Source organism: Terrapene carolina, unplaced genomic scaffold, assembly GCF_002925995.2.
Source record: "Terrapene carolina triunguis isolate 2854851 unplaced genomic scaffold, T_m_triunguis-2.0 Scaffold96, whole genome shotgun sequence".
NCBI lineage: Eukaryota > Metazoa > Chordata > Testudines > Emydidae > Terrapene > Terrapene triunguis.
The window spans coordinates 2555718-2575646 of NW_020664447.1; the positions used below are offsets into that span (position 1 = coordinate 2555718).

General features: G+C 45.4%; 1 protein-coding gene across 1 annotated transcript in view; it reads left to right on the forward strand.

The window, feature by feature from the left end:
- Positions 1–2976: 2976 nt before the first annotated feature.
- Positions 2977–19929, forward strand: part of RRAS2 (RAS related 2) — an 87714-nt gene continuing 70761 nt past the window's right edge. Inside the window, exon 1 of the mRNA XM_024196437.1 lies at positions 2977–3329. Coding sequence (XP_024052205.1) covers positions 3225–3329 — 105 coding nt within the window. The 5' untranslated portion in view covers positions 2977–3224. The remainder of the gene's footprint in view (positions 3330–19929) is intronic.

Genomic DNA, 19929 nt, shown 5'->3' on the forward strand with positions numbered 1-19929 from the left:
GCAAATTGTTCCATTCATCTCCATAGGTGCTAACTCCGAGGCCAATGACTACACTTTAAATGTCAACATTAACTTCCTGCTCAACAAAGAATATAAGAGAGGGAGGATCATATTATGAAGATGTGCACAGTCTAATGTGCATGACAACTCATGTTGGAATTTCCAGAGAGTGGGCTTGGGGGAGTACTTCCATCTTCTCCCCTGCCCCCTTCCCTAGTCAAGAAGGAGCTTTGCCCAAGGAGCTTAGCAGAGCTCAGTGGGACAGCTGAGTCCCCTCCATGATGTGCCAAGCTTAAGGCTAGGTCCACACTTAAAACACATCCTAGCAACATAGATAAACTGACAAATACCCCAGTGTAGATGCAGTTATGCTGCTGGAAGAGTGCTGCTGTCGGCATAGCTAATATCGCTCAGGCAAATGGTGTTCCTACACCATCAGGAAAAACTCCTATTGGTGTATGTTGTGCCTACACGAGAGGGCTCACAGAGGGGATGCTAGTACCACTACCTTTCCCCCCCAGACCCCTGCCCCCAGTCTGTAGTACAAACATGCTCAAGACTTGGTGTGCGCTCTCTTAAATAAACACTATCTTTGATAGGACATATCCTAACCATTTCAACCTTTGCCAACAATTATTTCAGCTTAGACATGTTGGGTGAAATCCTGGCTGCACTGAGGTCAATGGCAAAACTCTCACTGATTTTGAGGGAACTGGGATTTCACCAATTTTATGATTATCACAGATCTCATAAAATTCCAGCATATCTTAAAAACTTTGGAATACCTGAATATTACTTCAACTGAACAGGAATTTATTCATTGCTGTGTGTTCTCAGTGATCCATGCTCCAGAGAGTTGAAATATATTGTTTCACCATGTTCTCCAGGGTCCTGGGACAATGACTGTGAGAGGGACACAGCATGTATAATGAAATTACTAGCAATCTTCCATCAGCTGAATGAAGAAACATCTAAATGTAGAACTCTGATCTGACTCTTCTCCTAGGGGTATCTTCCAGACAGTATACATATTCTGACTGGTCACAATATACATCTCTGTTATCCTTAATTTTAGGACGTGTCTATATTTAAAAGCTCTTTATACTGGCTTTTATGCTGCTGGAGAATGGACTTATCTATATAGCCCCATAAACTTCAGCCAGTGCTTGATCTGTCATTTGGTATAATATTTATCTTTTCAGTATGAAAAAGCAAATGTAAACAGTTTTCTTTTTCAGTGAAAGGACTCATACTAGTGTTCAAATGAAGTAATTTGAAAAAGGGATAATAGAGTCACTGTAGGGTGGTCTGGTGAGATCCTGCCCTATTGTAGAGAGAGCTAGTAGCAATCCCTATACATAGTGTTTTCATTGTAAGATCCTGGTTTCAGTTGCTGATAACTTTGTCGAACTTGGATATGGTGGTTTTGGTGTTTGTACTTTTTGGCATGCCTCCAGTTTTAAGCTTCTGAATAAAATCAGCATGCATGTGCTAAATTTTCTGAAAATTCCATTTGTACTGGGCATGTTCCAGTGGAGGGCTCCAGGGGCTAAATAGAACTTTTTCTGCAATTGCTCCTCCTAGCAGCCAAACAGCCTGGGGCTGTATGGTGCCAGGAACAGAAACTGAGAGCAGGGAAACGGTCCTGTGTTCCTACTGCAGTTAACTGGAAGAATGAGAAAGATAAATGACTGGAATGCAGAGGGGTGATAGGGGAGGGCAGAGACAAGCTGTGGCAGTGGGATGGGGTGGGGGAGGACATGGTGCAGAAACAGACTGTGGGGCTACACACAGGGCAAAGGGAGTAGAGTCAGGCTGGCAGGGTACATGATAGGGGAAGAGGAGACCTGTGGAGGGACAGTGAAGGAAGAGTCTGAAACCATTACCAAACACTGGAATAGAACCCAGGATTCCTGAGTCTCAACGTTCCTCTCCTCACAAAGAGCTGTGAAACCCAGTAATAAAGTGTCCTTTCCCTCTTGTGGCTGGTTTACACAGTGGATAATAGCCTGCTACTACTAGCAGTTACTCCATTAGCCCCAGTGATAGTCGTTTGTGTCAGTAATGGAAAGGTTCCAACCCTATTGATGACCCTGTTTTGAACATATAGCGTGGTAAAAATGCTAAGTACTCTGAAAATTGGACTTTCGGTTCCTGAAATTGATGGACAATGATAATTTTGGCTCTAATCTCTTTGTTCCTCAATTCCCCATCTGTAATATAGACATAAGGATGCCTCACTGCATAAGAGGGTGGTGTGAAGATAAATTCACTCATGTCTGGGAGGCCTGTAGCTAGCACAGTGACGAGGGTTACCGAAAAGCCCACGAGGGAATTAATTCTGTATTCAACACTTGCTGAATGCCAGGCAGTAAATATGGCAGCGGGGGCCACACATTGAACCAGGTGTATAAAATTAACACTGCACAGTCAACAAGTACCAGCCATGGGGGCAGGAGCCAGCGGTGCTGGAACTAGGGGTGCTTGAGGTGGTTTGCCTTATATACAGGGGTTACCGTTTGGTTCAATGGCTCTCAGCACTCCCACTACATACATTGTTCCAGTGCCCCTGGCAAGACCTGTGTGGGCAAAAGTCAATGGGATCATGTAATTGAAGACTAACATAATTTAGAAGCGCCCAGGGGCTGGACTAGGGTGCCACACACAGGCCAGCGGAGTCCCTAACTCGCCCGCCGGCTGGCCTGGAACGCAGCTCGCTGGGTGTAATAGGTTCCCGCCCGCGGCCTGTGTCTTTGCAGCCCTAGGCAGGCAGCTCACTGGGGGGAAGCTCGGGGTTGCTGTCGCAGCCCCCACCCCTGGGCGGACGCTCAGTGCCCGGCTCCCATTGCACCTGGAACTGGCGAAGCGCCAAGCCCGCCCCCTGCCGCCCCCACGCCTCTGCGCTGTCCTGCCCCCCCTACAGCTCCTCATGAATATTCAATAGGACGGCCCCTCCCCCCGACGGCCATTTGTGTAGCCGCGCCGGAGCCGCCGCTGCTCTCACTTGGCCCGTGGCCGCCGCGGTGAGGAGCCGGCTGGGTTGGGGCTGGCAGCGCGGATCTGCTCCCCGCCCCGCGGAGCTCTGGGCGCTGCTACTGCCGCCGCGACCCCGCCCGAGGAGCAGGAGGAGCAGGAGCGGGGCCTGCGGCTCCCAGCCCGGCTGGAGGCGGCGGCGGCGCAGGGAGGGACCCGGACCCGGCGGCGCTGCTCGGCTCGGCTCCCCGATGGCCGCGGGCTGCAGGGACGGGCCGGGGCAGGAGAAGTATCGGCTGGTGGTGGTGGGCGGCGGCGGCGTGGGCAAGTCGGCGCTCACCATCCAGTTCATCCAGGTGAGGCGCGCCGCGCCGCGCGGAGCCTCCGGGTCCCGGCTCCGGGGTGGGGCAGCCCTAGCGCCCGCCTGGCCGCCCCCGGCAGCCGCAGGGTGGAGGAGAGGCCGCGCGTTGCCTTGTCCCCAGGGGCGCCGGGGCGGGGGCCTGGCCACTGTCCTGCCTGCAGTGCCCGGGGGTGGGTCCGGCCCGACCCTGCTCCGCTCCGTTCCCCAGGCATTGTCAGGGGGGTCTGGCCTTGGTCTTTTCCCCGGGCACTGGCGGGGGGCTTTCCCCCGGGAGGGGGTTGTCTGGCCTTGCCCTGTTCCCCGGGCACGGGTGTGTGTGTGTGTGGGGCGGTTCTGTTCCCTGTCCCTGCTCGCCAGGCACTGGCAGGGGGGCGGTTTTTTCGGTGGGGTCTGGCCTTGCCCTGCTCCTCGGGCACGGGGGGGTGCTTTGCCTGGTTTGGGGGGGCGATCCTGTTCCCTGTCCCTGCTCCCCAGGCACTGGTGGGGGATGGCTTTGCCATGGGGGGGTACCCCTGCTCGCCAGGCACTGGCGGGGGTTGGCTTTACCTGGTTTGGTGAGCGGTCCTGTTCCCTACTCCCTGGGCACTGGCAGGAGGGGTGGCTTTGCCTCAGGGTGGGACATGCCCTATTCCTTGGGCACTGGTGCGGGGTGGTGGCTTTGCCCGGGATGGGGGTGCCTGCCGTGTTCCCATGCTCTGAGGGGGCAGGGGCTGGACACTGCCCAGTTGGCAGAGCTCGAGGTGCTGATGTGTAGAACTGACTGAGGCTGTGAGAGCTGGTGCATTGAGGTTTGCAATGTTTGAAGAACCAGGTTTTAGACCAATGACTTTCAGTGTGACCTTGAGCCAGTGCCTTGGCCTCTTGCTGCCTCAGTTGTCCTCATCTGTGCAACAGTGTGAAAGTTGCTTTTCCAATATACTTTGTAGATGCATTGTCAACTTTAGATCTAGGTGGCTACTAGATCTAGATGTTTTCATAGAGCTCTGTTTGAAACTAGTTTTTCCTTTCCAAGCTCACTGGTTGGACATGTGTAGTATTCTGTTATATCTAATGTCCCTTTTTGGGGGGCAGAGGTGTTCCCATTCATATTTGCATAGTACCTGAGGATAGGCTCCCTTCCTACCAATTGCAATATTTTTAAATGCTTTCCCATTAGAATTTGCTGCTTGTAGCATTGTCTGACATGTCATTGGCATCTAATGGCTTTCCCCAGCTAAAAAGGCTACAACAGTGAATGAACTCTATACAACTGGGGGGAAATATTGAAGGGTTTCACTTGTATGTCAGAAGCTGCTACCTGCTGGACAGTAATTACTAAAGATAACAGATTGTGGAAAATGAAGAGACCTGTTAGAACTTGTTAACAGGAAATTATATACTTGGAAATAAACAATAAAATGGCTGGATTTATGGGGGCAATGGAGGTTTAAGGCTAGAGGGGTGGCTGGGGGGCATGCATAGCAAAGTGAAGGAGAATGTTGGTATTCTGGCCTCTGTCCAGCTGAATGTTTTTATTAAAATGACTGATTTACCTAATGATGTTGACATAATAAATTGTTCAGCTGCAGAGTTGCCACATTCAGAATGGGGGTGGTTTATGCCTCTCAGTTGCTTCCATCTATAGACACACTAAGCATAATATAGGATCAAATTTAGAAGGCTTTTTTTGGGTAACAATATAGGTTAAAAAGAGAGAGAATTCTGCAAGAACTGGTGGACTTGCTAGAGAAGTACTGATGTGCTGTATAGCTGTTGACTGGCTCAAGTCAACCTTGTTTGAGGCTATGTCTTAGCTAGAAATGCTAAAGCTGGGCTGCTGTAACCCTTCACTGTAGACATGCACCATAGGCATGGGAGAGCTCCTCCCATCACTGAAGTTAATCCACCTCTCTGAGAGGTGGTAACTAGGTTGACTGAAGAATCCTTCAGTCAGCCTAGTGCTCTCTACACCAGGGCATAGGTTGTCTTAACTACTCTGCTCAGGAGTGTGGATTTTTCACACCCCCAAGGGATGTAACTGGGTTGAGCTAATTTTTTAGTGTAGACTTAGCCTGAAGCACATCTAAGTTGGTTTGTTGCTGTGTGCTTAAACTCCAGATCATTAGAGCCACTATTCTGTTACCTGTTCTGTTGCTTTTCCTGAAGCAGGAAAGTAATAGGGTTATGTATTTCAGTCCTATTAGAAATGTCCCCTTTCCTGTTTTGCCTTTTTCTTCACCCATATCTCATTTAACTTTTCTCTCATTCCTCTTCTCCGTTTCATTGCTTTTGACGTTTGTAGTACTGATTTGAAGGCATTTAAAAAAACAACCCTCTGTAGCTGTTCACATCATACCTTGGTTCTTTTAATTTTATTCATTGTGCTGGTATGAATGACAGTGGAGCAACATCTTGTGGGAGAGGAAGGCGTATGGGGTGGATTTTCAGTACACTTCTTCCCTCTAGATAGGAGTATGACAGCAGTATAGAAAGTGCTACTTGGAATCCTAATGTCACCTTTTTGCATGCTCATTTAGCCATATTAAATAACGTTCTGATGGGGTAGTAGAATCTGCAGCGTGAGCCAACTGGGGTTTTCTGTACAACTTTTTTCCAAAGCTGGGAAGAGGCATTGGGTATATGATCGCCTAGAAAAGCTAGTGTTCTACAAGGTGTTATAATTGGTCTTTTAAAAGCTACTTATAGTCTTAATAACAATTGATATCCTTGTTGGACAGTTGAGTTGTACATTTAGGGCTATTTGGATGAAGCATTTTAAGCCAGAATGGAGAAACTGGGAAGTAGAAACTGAAATGCAGTCATTAAATGAGCCATAAGTATCTGTTATGTGATGTAGCTGCCTTTATTTGATGGACATATTGTTTTTGGCTAGGTGCCAAATTTTATTTTTGGTTATTAGTTTGGAGTACTGCAAAGTTTTTTTTTCTGCTAGTGTTGCAGGAGAGTAATCCACACAGAGGTGGTAAGATTAGAATAATTGTAAACCTTTTGCTAAATCCTTCCTTGCTTGTAGATGCAGATAATTAGTTTATCCCTGGATGAGTGAAGCTAAAATTTACAGATTACCATTCAGGTTCAAATTTGGTACTGTTGCCTTAGATGGTATTGCCTGTGCAGCCTTGCCTGCACACACAAATTACATGAAGCAGGCAGTGTGTGTCAGCATGGGTATAGCAGCACTAGTGCTAAACAAGGTTTAACTGCAAGTATGGCGCTCTGGATATCCGTGTGTGACCCAAGGGCTTGTTTTTTGTTCATGCTTTCTTGGACTTGATTCCTGTCCGGTGCCTTTAGTACTATAGGGTATTGCAGGTGCTGCTTGTGACTTGAAGAGGATGGGAGGGGACTGTCATCTTTATAAGAGTCCTTATAGGAGAGTTTGGCTCTTAAGGTGTATCTACACTTGGAGCTGGGGGTGTGATTCCGAGCTCCAGGAGACCTACTTCGACTTGCTTTCATTAAGCTAGTGTGCTAAAAATGTAGCCTCCGTAGGATGAGTTAGCTACCGCGAGTATATGCCTGGGTGTCTCTGGGCAGCAAGTATCTTGGGGCTGCTAGCCCAGTGTTTCTCAAATGCAGCCACCAGGGGCTTTTCTTGTGGCTGTAGTCTCCTGGGTGGTGAATGGGGCGGGGGGGGGGGGGGGCAAAGCAGCAGCCTTTCCCCGGAGCTGCCAGCAGGGGTTGGGTCTTGCACCCTCTGGGGAGACACATGTTTGCGGAACAGGCAGCCAGTGAGTTCCCCACCTTCCCGGGGGCAGTGGGGTCAGGCTTCCACCCTGGGGCGGTGAGCGGCAAGCTCCAGCTGTGTGGTTTTGGGCTCCGTCCCCTGGGCTTCGGGCTCTGAGGCCACCAAAAAAATGGAGAACCCCTAGCCCTTCCCACTGCTTGCACTGCAGCAGCTACCTTCTACTTTTAGTACGCTAGCTGGATGAGAGCCAGCAAGAGTAATCTCCTTGAGCTGGAAATTATGCCCACTGCTCCAAGTGTAGACATACCCTTAGAATTTAAAGCATTTTTAAAGTTGGTTCTTCAATACTTGCTATATGGTTCTAGGGATAGCAAAAGATGCTATTTAATAGGTCCCTCCTGTCACAGGACCAGGGACTAGAGCAGGGATTGGCAACCTTTGGCACACTGCCCGCCAGGGTAAGCCCCCTGGCGTGCCGCGCCGGTTTGTTTATCTGCCGTGTCCGCAGGTTCGGCCGATTGCAGCTCCCGCTGTCCATGGTTCGCTGCTCCAGGCCAATGGGGGCAGTGGGAAATGGCATGGGCTGAGGGATGTGCTGGCCACTGCTTCCCGCCGCTCCCATTGGCCTGGAGCTGTGAACTGCGGCCAGTGGGAGCCGTGATCGGCCGAACCTGCAGATGCGGCAGGTAAACAAACCGGCCCGGCCCACCAGGGTGCTTACCCTGGCGAGCTGCGTGCCAAAGGTTGCCAATCCCTGGACTAGAGGCTAGGAAGGCCTTATGTCTACAGTGTTACAAAGACAGTTGTCTTGTAGCATAGGGATTCATTCTTTTGCTGCTTTTCTGTGGCAAATCAAGTATTTTTTTTTAAACGGTTGCTAAATAAATCTCTCTTCTTTAAGAACTGTATAAAAACTACAGTCATATACTTTTTTTTTTTTTTAAGCAAGTTGCACAGTTCACTTCAGAACTTCATAGGATTAAGGAGTAAACTCAGTTGAGGATTGCATTACCTAATACCAAATAAAAAGGTTCTGTCCCCACTACATATGTTAACTGGGTTATAACCAGCATGATGTGGCAGGATCTAAACATGGCTTTTGTTTGCACAGTATGGGGTTAAACTCTTAGTAACATTGGCAGTATTTCACCCCGTCATAGGGCTGATTTGGCACTGTTGCTGTAACCAGTTTTGTGGGCTGTTTTTGCAGTTGAGACAGGGACGCCTAACTATGTTTGTGTAACTGGTCAGGTTGGTGGAGTTTCCTCCCAGCACTATGTGGTAGAATGTCCAAAGTGTGTTGCCTCACATGATTCTCTGTGTGTAATGTCAGGACACTGTCCCTGCTGAGGCAATATGGGGCAGCTGTCCAGACTTCCCCAGAATGCACTATATAGTTAAGGTGGTAGGTACAAATGGACAAGCACTGTTGTGATGGCAGAGGCTATTATATGGAGACAAACACCTGTAAACAAAGTGCTTTTTTTTTTTTTTAATCAGTTACAAAATCTTGATTGAAATATGGACAAAGCATTGATGTTCTCACTTAACTGTGCCATAGCCTGTAAACTGACTGAAGACATATTGTCCAGCAAAAAGGCTTTTGGAAGTTATTTTATTCTAAAATGCATGCAAAGTACACCTTTTACTTGAGTACTAAATCAATGTTCCTCCTTCAAGACCTGAATATGCTATTACCTTTACCAAGTAAACTAATCCCAGTCTTTTTTCTTTTGGAGTAAGAATTATGGGGATGGGAGGTCAGTGGTGGAGAAAGGAAGCTGAGCTACTGGTTTATCTCTAGCAAGAAAGAGCACAATCCGTTTCTATTGTGAAGCCTCACTAGTGTTCAAAATATGATATTCTGTTGGACAAGATTTTGTCCCACCTACTAATTAATTAACATTTACACTGCAGATTATTGCACTGTTAATTGGCCCAAAATGTCAAAAGGCCTAGTTCCCTTCAGCATTCTAAAGTTGCTTTGACTTCTGACAATAGACCCCCAGACACTGATTTTTCCTTTATCCCACCTGTTCTTACTAGTTTTTTGTATTGTGGTAGTGCCGAAATGTCCCCATCAGGGTTTGGGGCTGCACTGTGTACACACAACAAAAACTGTCTCTGCCAAGAAGACTCTTCCTGCCCCAAAGATCTTACAATCTGATCTCTAACAAAGATATGTGATAGGTCACTCTCCCCTAAAAGAAACGACGGCTGGTTAGTTGGAGTGCAGTCATAAGGATCTCATGTCTATAGCAAGTTTAAAAACTAATTATATTTTCATGGTAGTACAATTAAGGAAAAGCTAGCTTACACTGTAAATGTTGATGAACAGTTTCCCTTTATTTTAACTTTTAAAATAGTTGATTGTCATAAAATTACACAGAATCTGTTTAGAGTCTGATTGAATAGGCCAGTGTTATAGGTCTAATAGGAATCTTTTGAGCAGTCAGATGATCAGTTTGTCATCCCTAGAAATTCTTGGGGTGAAATCCTGGCTCCATGGAAGTCATTGGGAGCGTTGCTATTGATGACAAAGTGGCGCCAGGATTTTATTTATTACTATTGTTGTAGTGCGTATGAGCCCTAATCAGTTTAATCCTGGAAGTAAAAGCCACTTCATCTATTTCTAGGATTCAGTCCTTTTTTTAAACACTGCTCAGCAACACAACAGTTTAGGGCAGGAAGTGAGGAAAATAGTATATCCAAATGAAATTGTAGAAAGAATGTAGTCAAGTTGGAATTTGTCCAAAACATCATAACTTTAATGCTAATACTTGCAGATCTTGAAATATAGTAGTAAACCATGCTACAAAATGAAATTAAGAGCTTAATTTTTTGTTCTATGTTAGAAATTTACAGTTTACATTAAAGCCCTATTACCCCCAATCTCATACTTTTCATAAAATTATAAATTTCCTCAGGCAAATGTCGTTAAGTATTTTTTTTTAATCCTCTAGCTCAGGGGTTCTCAACCTTTTTCTTTTTGGGTCTATAAAATTCTAGGCCAAGCAGGGCGGGATTGGGGCTCTGGCTGCCAGGCAGGGTGGGAGTGTCGGGGCTTTGGGTGGGTGGGGGCCCTCAGACATAGGCATAGATTGACTTCTGTTTTCAGGGGGCTGGGCCTGGTGGGGCTTTAGCCAGCTCTGCATGGCGGGGCCTGGGGAGGGAGCACTACCTCCACCCCCCGACTCACCTCAGCAGGCCACCTAGCCTGTCTGGATTGGGTGGGAGTAGAGGGTAACCAAAAACTATAACTCAAAGGGGGGGAGGGGGTTTTGGCGGCTCAGCTCAAAAAGTTTGAAAGCCACTCAGGGTGTGGGGAGAGGCATAGCTAGGGGTTGTGTGCTGGGAGGGCCCCCTCTGAGTTTGCTGCTCCATGCAGGCCCCGCCGGCCCCAGCCCTGGAGCAGTTCTTGCCGGCTGCGCGAGCAGTCAAAGCCGAAGAGCAGCTGCAGCTCTGCGCGGCAGCAGCAGCAGGAGGAGGAGACAGGAGAGTGTTGTGGCTGCCCACTCCATGGCACCAGCCCGAGCAGCAGCTGCCTCACACTGGCCAGCTCTGGCCTCCTGTCTCTGACCTGACCAGAGGGCCCTTAGTGGGGAGTGGAGGAGGTGCGGGGTGTGTGGAACTGCCCCAGGGACTGACCTACTCTGTGCAAAGCTCTGCAGTTTGGGAGGGCAATGCCCTCCGGTGTCCCCCTCGAACTCTGCCCAGGGGCTCGGGGCTTCTGCCCCTCAGGGCGCCGCAGCTCATGGAACCTCTGAAACATGGACCTCCAGGGGCCTGCGGATACTGGTTGAGAACCACTGCCCTAGCTTTTAAGTAATGGTGGTGCACTAAAGTGAAGTTGTATGATAGTTCTGACTTTTCCCCCTCAGAAATACAGTAAATGACTGAACACATTCAGATCCAAAAGTCAGCGGACAGATTACATTTAAAATAAAGAGGGCAGTTTAACAGGTTGCGGTTTAGTGGACTAAAAATAGCTGGAAATTAGTGACTTTATTTTGTGTGGGTAGGGGGTGCTGTGCAGCACACACAGCTGTTGCCACAATAGCTTTTCTCCAGCTGTCACGCACTGGCCTGTCACAAAATACCCCACATTCCCTTCTTACTCAACCCTCTGTAACATTCCATATTTCCTTGCTCAAAGAAATGGATCCTAGTGAATACTTAACCATTCTTTCCACTTTTATTTTACAATCTTGTAGTTTTTAATGCCTAAACTGAGAGATCTGTATTATAAACAATGTACCGATGTTCTGTCGGTGCCCCTAAGGCTTTACTAGGAACACTTCAAGCTACTCTACAAAACAATGGAAGTATTTAGTCTGAAATATTACAAGTTTAGACAACACCTCTACAATACTAGCAATTGTAACAGAATCCTGAAAGTCATCCACACAATTGTTTCTCTCTCAGAATCTACTCTGTCACAAAAGTAACATAATCTGGTATATTGAGTAGACTGCACTGATTTACAAGAATGTACTCATTTGTAAATGTCACTTAAACCTTGAGATGGCATTGATTGGATGTAGGTCAGTTGAGTTTTTAGTTCAACACCATTAAATTTTAAAACATGTTAATGCAACAATATGCTAAAGGAGGCTGACTGAATGTGTAAGAATACTTCAAAATGAATTTAATTTAGTAAAATCAGTGAGGAAAAGTGAGTGTAAAAATGACTTTGCGTCCTGTGTAATTTCATTGTCATCTTTACCAGTTTGGCTCAGTTTACAAGTGAGAGATTATTGTAAGCACCAGAGCTACAAATCAAGCCGTGTTCTTTCCATTGCTTACATAATCACCAGTAATAGAGATTCTGAAATTGGAACTGAGTTGACCATTTTGTTGATGCATTATGTCAGTAGAATGAATTGGATGCAGTCATCCACAGCTTTATTGGCTCTGCAGTACTAAAAGTCATAAACATTTGTCAGTGGAGCAAGAATATGACTTGCATACACGTGGTGAACAGGTGTTAAGGGGTCACTTCTTATGCTGCCATTTTTCTGAGAATAACTGTACTTGAAGAATTTTAATTCTCATTGACTGGAATCAAACTAAGACTTTTTAAAGTAAGTTATCCAAGAGCTGATTGAATCTCAGAGTTGACTGTTGGACCAAAAAAAAAAAACCAAAAACTAAAACTGAATCTGTGGTGATGTCCTGTGCTGAAGCTGAGAAGGGGAGGCAGTTGTTACTTTTTAATCTGAAAATTCAAGTTGACTTTAGAGTACTTACTAAATGTTTTGACAGTTCCCGATGGCTAATACTTTGTGCAACTTCAGCATGGTATATTCAGTAGTTTTGTAGAGGCTTTTATACAATTTCTGGCCTCTGAGTAAGCTTCACTACCCACCCAGGAACACATCCTTCAAATAAATCATCAAAATACAGATGGATGAGATGCCATAGATTCTCAGGCTATGACTGTGTGTGCAGCATGCCAGTTCTGGTATAGTCCTTACACTTTGATACACAGAATGAATTTTTTTTTCTTCTGTATAATAGCACAGTCCAAAGGGCTTTCACATCTAAAACAAAAGGGGAGACGGGTATTAAAAAGGGTATGGTACAGGAAGAAAGGACAAAGATTATTAGGGCCCTGCCAAATTCATGGCCATGAAAAACACGTCACAGACGATGAAATATGGTATCTTGTGTTCTGTTACCCTATACTATACAGATTTCACAGGGGAGACCAGCGTTTCTCAAATTGAGGGATCTGACCCAAAAGGGAGTTGCAGGTGGAGGGGATCACAAGGTTTTTTTAGGTGGGGTCACAGTACTACCATCCTTACTTCTGTGCTGCCTTCAGATCTGGGCGGCTTGAGAGTGGTGACTGTTAACCAGGCACCCAGCTCTGAAGGCAGCGCCCTGCAAACAGCAGCGCAGAAGTAGGGGTGGCAATACCATACCATGCCATCTTTACTTTTTCACGGCTGCTGGTGGTGGCACTGCCTTCAGAGCTGGGCTCCTGTCCAGCAGCTGCAGCTCTCCAGCTGCCCAGCTCTGAAGGCAGTGCCACTGCCAGCAGCAGCACAGAAGTAAAGGTAGCAGTACCGCAACCGCCCCATTACAATAACCTTGCAGTCCCCCCTGCCCCCCACCACACAACTCCTTTTTGGATCAGAACTCCTAAAATTACATCACTGTGAAATTTCAGATTTTAATAGCTGAAATCATGAAATTTTACATTTAAAAAAAAAATCTTATCACCGTGAAATTGACCAAAATGGACTATGAATTTGATAGAGCCCTAAAGATTATACAGCAAGAACATGTGGTTGCTTTGTCTAGCTAGGAATGCTTCTGAAAGGTTCCTAGAGTTTTTTTATTTAGAATATTGAGAGTGAGGTATAGAGGCTGCTTGTGTGTTTGTCAGCAGTTTAGCAGTCTGAGGATGTGAAACTAATTGACCTTGAAAGCTGAAGTCCTACCTGTTCTGCTTGTGGGCTACTTTTTATTTTCATTGAGTGTAGCAATGTGCCATGGTGTCCTTCAACAAAATCTCTCTGCACCAGGCACTCCTGTGTACTCTCAGTAATCTGCCCATATTCTTCCTTCCACCTCTGTGGTTGCAGTTCAGTGCTCGTGCAGGAATAGTTGTAAAATGCTCTGAGATGGCAGATCTCATAAATGTGGGAGCATTTCTTTGCCCTTTCTGTCATTTAAGAACTCTTAGTAGAGAGCAAATATAGAGATGTTTACTTAAGCTGGACTGGTTCTCTTGACTTTCTCTGCTCTCTACATTTGAAGGACACCTCATGCTTGTGTATTTAGACTAGTCACGTAATCACATGCAGAAATAAAATGTCTTTATGGACTTCAGAAAGGGTCTTCGCAAACTTGGACGGTTAAATATGGTCTATGCGTTACTGTTTTTAATATCTCACTGAAAGCTCCTTCTAAAAAACATTCTACCTTAGTGTTTCCTTTATTAGTTCACTTTTTAAGTGACTAATACAGTTCATGTTTAGTGCTGCAGGCTACACAGACTGCCTGGAAGAACTGTATTCAGACTCTAAACATGTTTAAACATTTTGTATAATGTAAATATTAGAAATCTTTAGAGGAGGAGCCAAGTTGTGGTGTAGCAGCACATTGTGGTATCCTATCCCTCATGAAGTGGCTGTGATGAGCATTTGGCCTATGGCGTGCTCAGCCTGGGGTCATCTCCTCCTCTTGTTTCAGTGGAAGAACCACAATGGAAAGGCCCTTGTACCACTCTCAAAGCAGCTCAGTGAGGCATCCAAAGCCTCAGATGGCTTGGGAGCAGGGTGGAGATGAATAAAGAGGTGAGGTGAAGAGGAAATAGATTTTAATTCCCTTAATCTTCTTTCCCTAGTCATGTGGAAGGAGAACAAGCTGTAGACCTCAGCATTGTTTAAAAAGGATTAATATATCACAAAACTAGTATATGTGGTTGACTTTTTGTATTACTGTAGTGCCCAGGAATTGTGGTTTTGGACCAGGACCCCACTGTTCTATGTGTACTGTACAGACAGAAATAGATTGTAAGCTCTTTAGACCAGGAATCATAAGTATAAGATGAGAGACAATAGTTTCGCTCAGACTGGAGTACAAGAAAACAATGAGACAAAGTTGGTTAGCATGATAGGCCACTGGTGTGCCAAGACGATTACCTGACCATAGTTGTCAAAAATTTTTTTTTCCTTGTAAGCAAAGGAGAGTTACTTAAGAGAGGTTTTAAAGAAGGATAATGATGTAGCTTTGCAGATGTTTATAGGGAGCTCCTTCCAAGCATGAAGGGCATCCTGGGAGAAAGCATGGGAGGTGCTTGTTTGAGAAGTTAAGAGGTAGATGATGAAGGCTGGTATTATGGGCCAATCAGAGGCTAGAGTTGACATCTCAATAATGAGTGAGAGATGATGGGTGGGGATAGGCCATGAAAGGCCTTGAAAGTGAAGACAAATAGCTTATGTTTCCTGTGATAGAGAAGAGGGAGACAGTTGAGGCTTGGAAAGTGGGCGGTGATATGGTCAAAGCCATGCGCTGGGACAATGATCTTAGCAACAGCATTCTGAATGGATATGAGTAGGGCAAGTTTGAATTTCTTAAGATCCAAAAATAATGTTGCAGTAATCGAGATAGGAGTCTGGACGAGATTTTCAGCTTTTTAGATGGCTAGGAAAAGCTGGGTATTAAAAATGTCACATAGAAAGACTTTACAATCTCTTTATTAAAGTCTGTCAGGTAATAAGTACTAAATGCTAACTGGATGCCAGAGGAAGGGGTTGGAATGGGGGCAGGGAAGGGGTGGGAAGAGGTGGGGCAGGGGCGGGGCCTCATGGAAGGGGTGGAGTGGGGGCGGGCAGAGAGCGGCGGCGGGGAGGTGTCAGTAAATGCAGCCCTCGGGCCAATGTACTAGTCCTCATGTGGCCCTCGTGGTCATTTGAGTTCGAGACCCCCGACCTAGAAACTGGGAAGGACTCTACTATGAGCCGAATGTATGAACACTGTAGTTTTGTGAAAAGCCTTATGCAGGAGACAGCTGTGAGACATTTTCAGTTATTGAGACTCAAAGCTCAGGTATTAATGACTCTATTTATTATTGTCACATGAAGATCTCTGTGGTTCACATTTGTTACCGAAAGCACTATAATCACAACTGGTAAAAGATACCTCACTCAGGAGCTTCCTTTAGATGTGTAAGGAAATCCTTGCATTATTGCATGGTGTAATGTGAAAAACTTCTGTTATCTTGCAATTGCAATAACTCAAAATATTGAGAGCTAAGTTTAACTTCAGGTTTTTCTGGTAAACTTAACTCTCTCCATGGTATGAACTGAGCATTATATATTTTGTAGATAATCAAAATTATTTACTGAAAGCTGAAAAATGGCAGTTAAACCTGGCTACTGTATTTGTTTAATTTCATCCGTCAGAATAAAAGGTGAAAAAGTAGACCAGTGGTAACTATATGAAATCCTACATGTGCAGATCAAGGCAGTAGTGGTTATTAAATATCTTCTGCTAAAATTGTTGTCTTCACAATATAAGGAAAATAAATGGATTGCAACAAGATCTATGGTTGGAAGTGGTTATTCCTGTTTTTTTTTTTTTTTTTTTTTTTTAAGGAGACCCCTTTACTTGTCTTGTGAACATGAAAGGCATTTCATGGTAGGCTTGTGTTTGTGCTGCCACCTAAAGTGCTGCAGATGATAGAATCTTTGTTGGGATTAGTCAATTAAGACTATGGAGAAGGGCTTTCATTCAATAGTTCACACCTGCAACTACTTGTTTGGGTACCATAAGGAGACAGCAAGAACTGGTGTGTGTGTATGTATGTATGTATATATAATGTTTTTTTTATAAAGTGACGTATGATTTAGAGTGAACTAGTGAATGCAGGATAATACTAGCAGGACAGTTGTTTACTGGAACACTGACAATAGGATGTGCATTTGCTCTTAAACTCTTTAGTACAGCGGTTCTCAGCCGGGGGTCCATGAGCTCTTTCAGGGGATCCGCAGGTCCCCACCGCTGAAACCCAGTGCCTCGAGCTCTGGTGGTACCCCCTTCTTCCCCCCTGTGGGGCTGAAACTGGGAGTGGCGCAGGGCTGAAACCTTAAGCCCATGGGCAGAGTTGAAGAGGCACAAGGGTGTTGCCCTCCCAAACTGAAATGCCTTACTGAGGGTGGGGCAGTCCTGAGGACAGCTCCATCTCCCACCTCCTCCTCTCCTCCAGCCCCCCCTTAGGCGCTGCCCTCTGGCCAGGTCCTAGGCGGGAAGCGGGATCCAGGCAGTGCGGAGCAGCTGTTCCTTTGGCTGGTAGTGCCATGGAGTGGGCAGCCATGGCATTCCCCGTCTGCTGCTGGTGCCCGGGGTTGCGGCTGCTCCTCATTCCCAGCCTCCTTTTACTGCTCACGCAGCTGGTCAGAGCTGCCTGGGTGGCTCTGGGACTGGTAGAGTCCTCGGGGAGCAGCCACCGGCACACAGTCCCAGACAGGTGGGTGGCCTGCTGAAGTGAGTCGGGGGGTGGAGGTGGCGCTCCCCCTGGACCCCACTGTGCGGAGCTGGACTGAGCCTCACTGGCCCTTGCCTCCCCCCTGCCAAAATAGAAGTCAAACTACACCTATACCCACCCCTGTCCTGGAGCACTGAGTCTCTCCCTTCCAAACCCCCATCCCCATGCTGGACCCTGGAGTTTTGCTAGCATGTTGAGGGGGGGCTTCAGAAAGAAAAAGGCTGAGAACCCCTGGTCTAGACTAGTTTCTTACATAAAGAGTAGCCTTCTGACTGGCAGTCTTCCCTTGATTCCGTCATGGATGGAAATCCTTACTGGTTTCTAATATTGATCATGCACTTTCCAGATATTATTAGAAATGACTAGTGGTGAACCCTATTTAGTGTGTGCCTCCCTCAAGGCATGCTGTTATAGCTCAGTTTAAGCAATGGATTAACGCTGGGTATTTTGTCCCACTGATGCAGCCATCCTATGGAAACCTTAATCTGTAAATAAGATCCTTGAAAGGTCAATTCTATGCTATTTGTCAGGTACACACACTGGCCAAATAACTGAAGTGTTGAGTGTTCTCAGTTTTGTTTCCTTAGACACTAACTAATTAGGCCTATGTGTGAGCAAAAGATCTATTCCAGTATTGGTGGTTACCACGCATTCCTAACTATTGTTTAGTAGGATTATCACTTGAGGACAATGTCCAGGCTCATGCAATCATTCTTCAGTGATGATAGCAGCTGTCGGGTTAGTCACAAAATACTAGATTTTTGCAAAGTAGCTACTATAATTGTAGTTCATTACATATTTAATTTGTGTATTTATAGAATAGGCACCTAATAGCTTTTATAAATCTGAAGAAATAAACTAAAATACATAGTACAAAATAAAAAATAACTGAACATCACACCTTTTCAGCGTTCCCTGAAGTTTAGCAATCTGAGCTGTGCATTGCTCAGCTTCACACAGGGAAAGCAATATCTGGATTGTCCAGGGAGAAAACAAAGCCAGAGACCTGAATAATGAGGTGAGAGATCCTCTTCTAATCTTGGAATATTGAGATCTGTCAATCAAGGCTACTACGTATATCCAAGGCAAAAACAACAAAGTGTTTACTGGAGGCAAGGGAGTGAGAACTAAGTCAAATGGTCTTAAAATTAAGTTAACGGAGTTATGATGTCCCTCTTCCTCCTCCCCCTTCTTTCAGAATAGACCTCTTCTCTGCATGTTGGATCAGGTACTGAAGAGGTAGAACTTACTTTCTTGGTCACCCGGGTAGGGAGAGAGGATGCACTATTTTAGGTCTTTTGGCTTGCTTTCCCTTTTACCAGATTAGCCTGCAAGATAAATTGGGGCCAAGTAACAGTAATATTTATTCCACAGTGGTCCAGATACCTGTGTTTCCCTAGGGTTCTTCAAATGATTGCTTGTCACCTTGGACCCTCTCTGTCTCAAGATCTGTTTTTCCCCTCTTGTGAATTTTTTTAAAATCTCAAACTTAATATTGCACTGACAATACTTAATACAGGCTAACAGTGGCAAATACTCTAAGGCTTGTTTTCTTAGAGTTCTCATCTTTTATATGCTAACCATCCACATTATTATTTCAGGTTGTGTGAGATACACTATTAAACTGCCAAAGGCTTTGGTCACAGTGAAGTTATGGATGTGTCAGCCTGTGTGTGTATCAATGGTGAGCTTTAAATAAAGCTGTTCCATGGCTGCATCAGTGCATTCTTCTGCAATTAAACATAACTGGAAAGGATTTCAAAATTTCACATGCTTACAAAGCGATCAAGTTTTTTTGTCTTACTGTTTGATGTATTTCACAGCTGACCTCTTTAGATCAGTGCAATACCACATCTCTTCCCAATATTCCTGATAAACCTTTAAACTATATTACATGTTTGAAATTACTGCAGGAGAATAGTATCTCATCTGGAGAGCTCTCTGTAGCAGAAGATGACATCAATATGGAGTTGTTTAAAAGCAGCCTCACCATTATCTGGCCTATTTGAGGCCCATGGCAGCTGATGAGTTTCCTAAACAATCTAGTTTTGATGCTCAGGGAATTACTACTACAAAACTCCCCTTTACTTTTCATTAGCATTAAATTCATAAATGCCTCCCTTTCTATTCACTCTACCTGCCATCTTTTTGTTGTGACAGGATAATCTAAGCTTTGCCTGTTGGGTATGAATAACAGGACTGTCTGAGACAGAACTTGTATGATCTTAATCAAGGCCTGTAAAACTTACCCAACTTCTTCTAGCCTCTGGACTAAGTCTAGGAGTCATACTACAAAATACTTGTACTGTCGTGTCCAAAGATTTTAAATAGATAAAACAGCTGTATATTACTTACCGTGTGCCATATCTAATTAAGTCTAGGGGGGGAGGGATAGCTCAGTGGTTTGAGCATTGGCTTGCTAAACCCAGGGTTGTGAGTTCAAGCCTTGAGGGGGCCACTTAGGGATCTGGGGCAAAATCAATACTTAGTCCTGCTAGTGAAGGCAGGGGGCTGGACTCGATGACCTTTCAAGGTCCCTTCCAGTTCTAGGAGATGGATATCTCCATTATTATAAATTATAAGTTGGTTGATACATTTCCCCCCCCCAAATGTGCCTTATCATGTCTCTTGCCTTTGTTATAATTGTTCTCTTACTGACTTCACTGTTTTCTGCAGTTCATCACTTTCTTTCCTTTCTTACACTGTTGTAGAGCTCCTCCCCGATATCTTTTTGTCTCTTTGCTCTCCCCCCTGCTCCTCCACACACTCCTCTGTATTACCACATCAATCTCTCCCCTCCTACACTGGTCTTAGAATTATAGCTAGAATTTAACATAAATAGCCTAGGATTGAAACAGAAAGTGGAGGGAATCCATATGTGAGAAGCTGGAATTCCTCCAAGAGAAC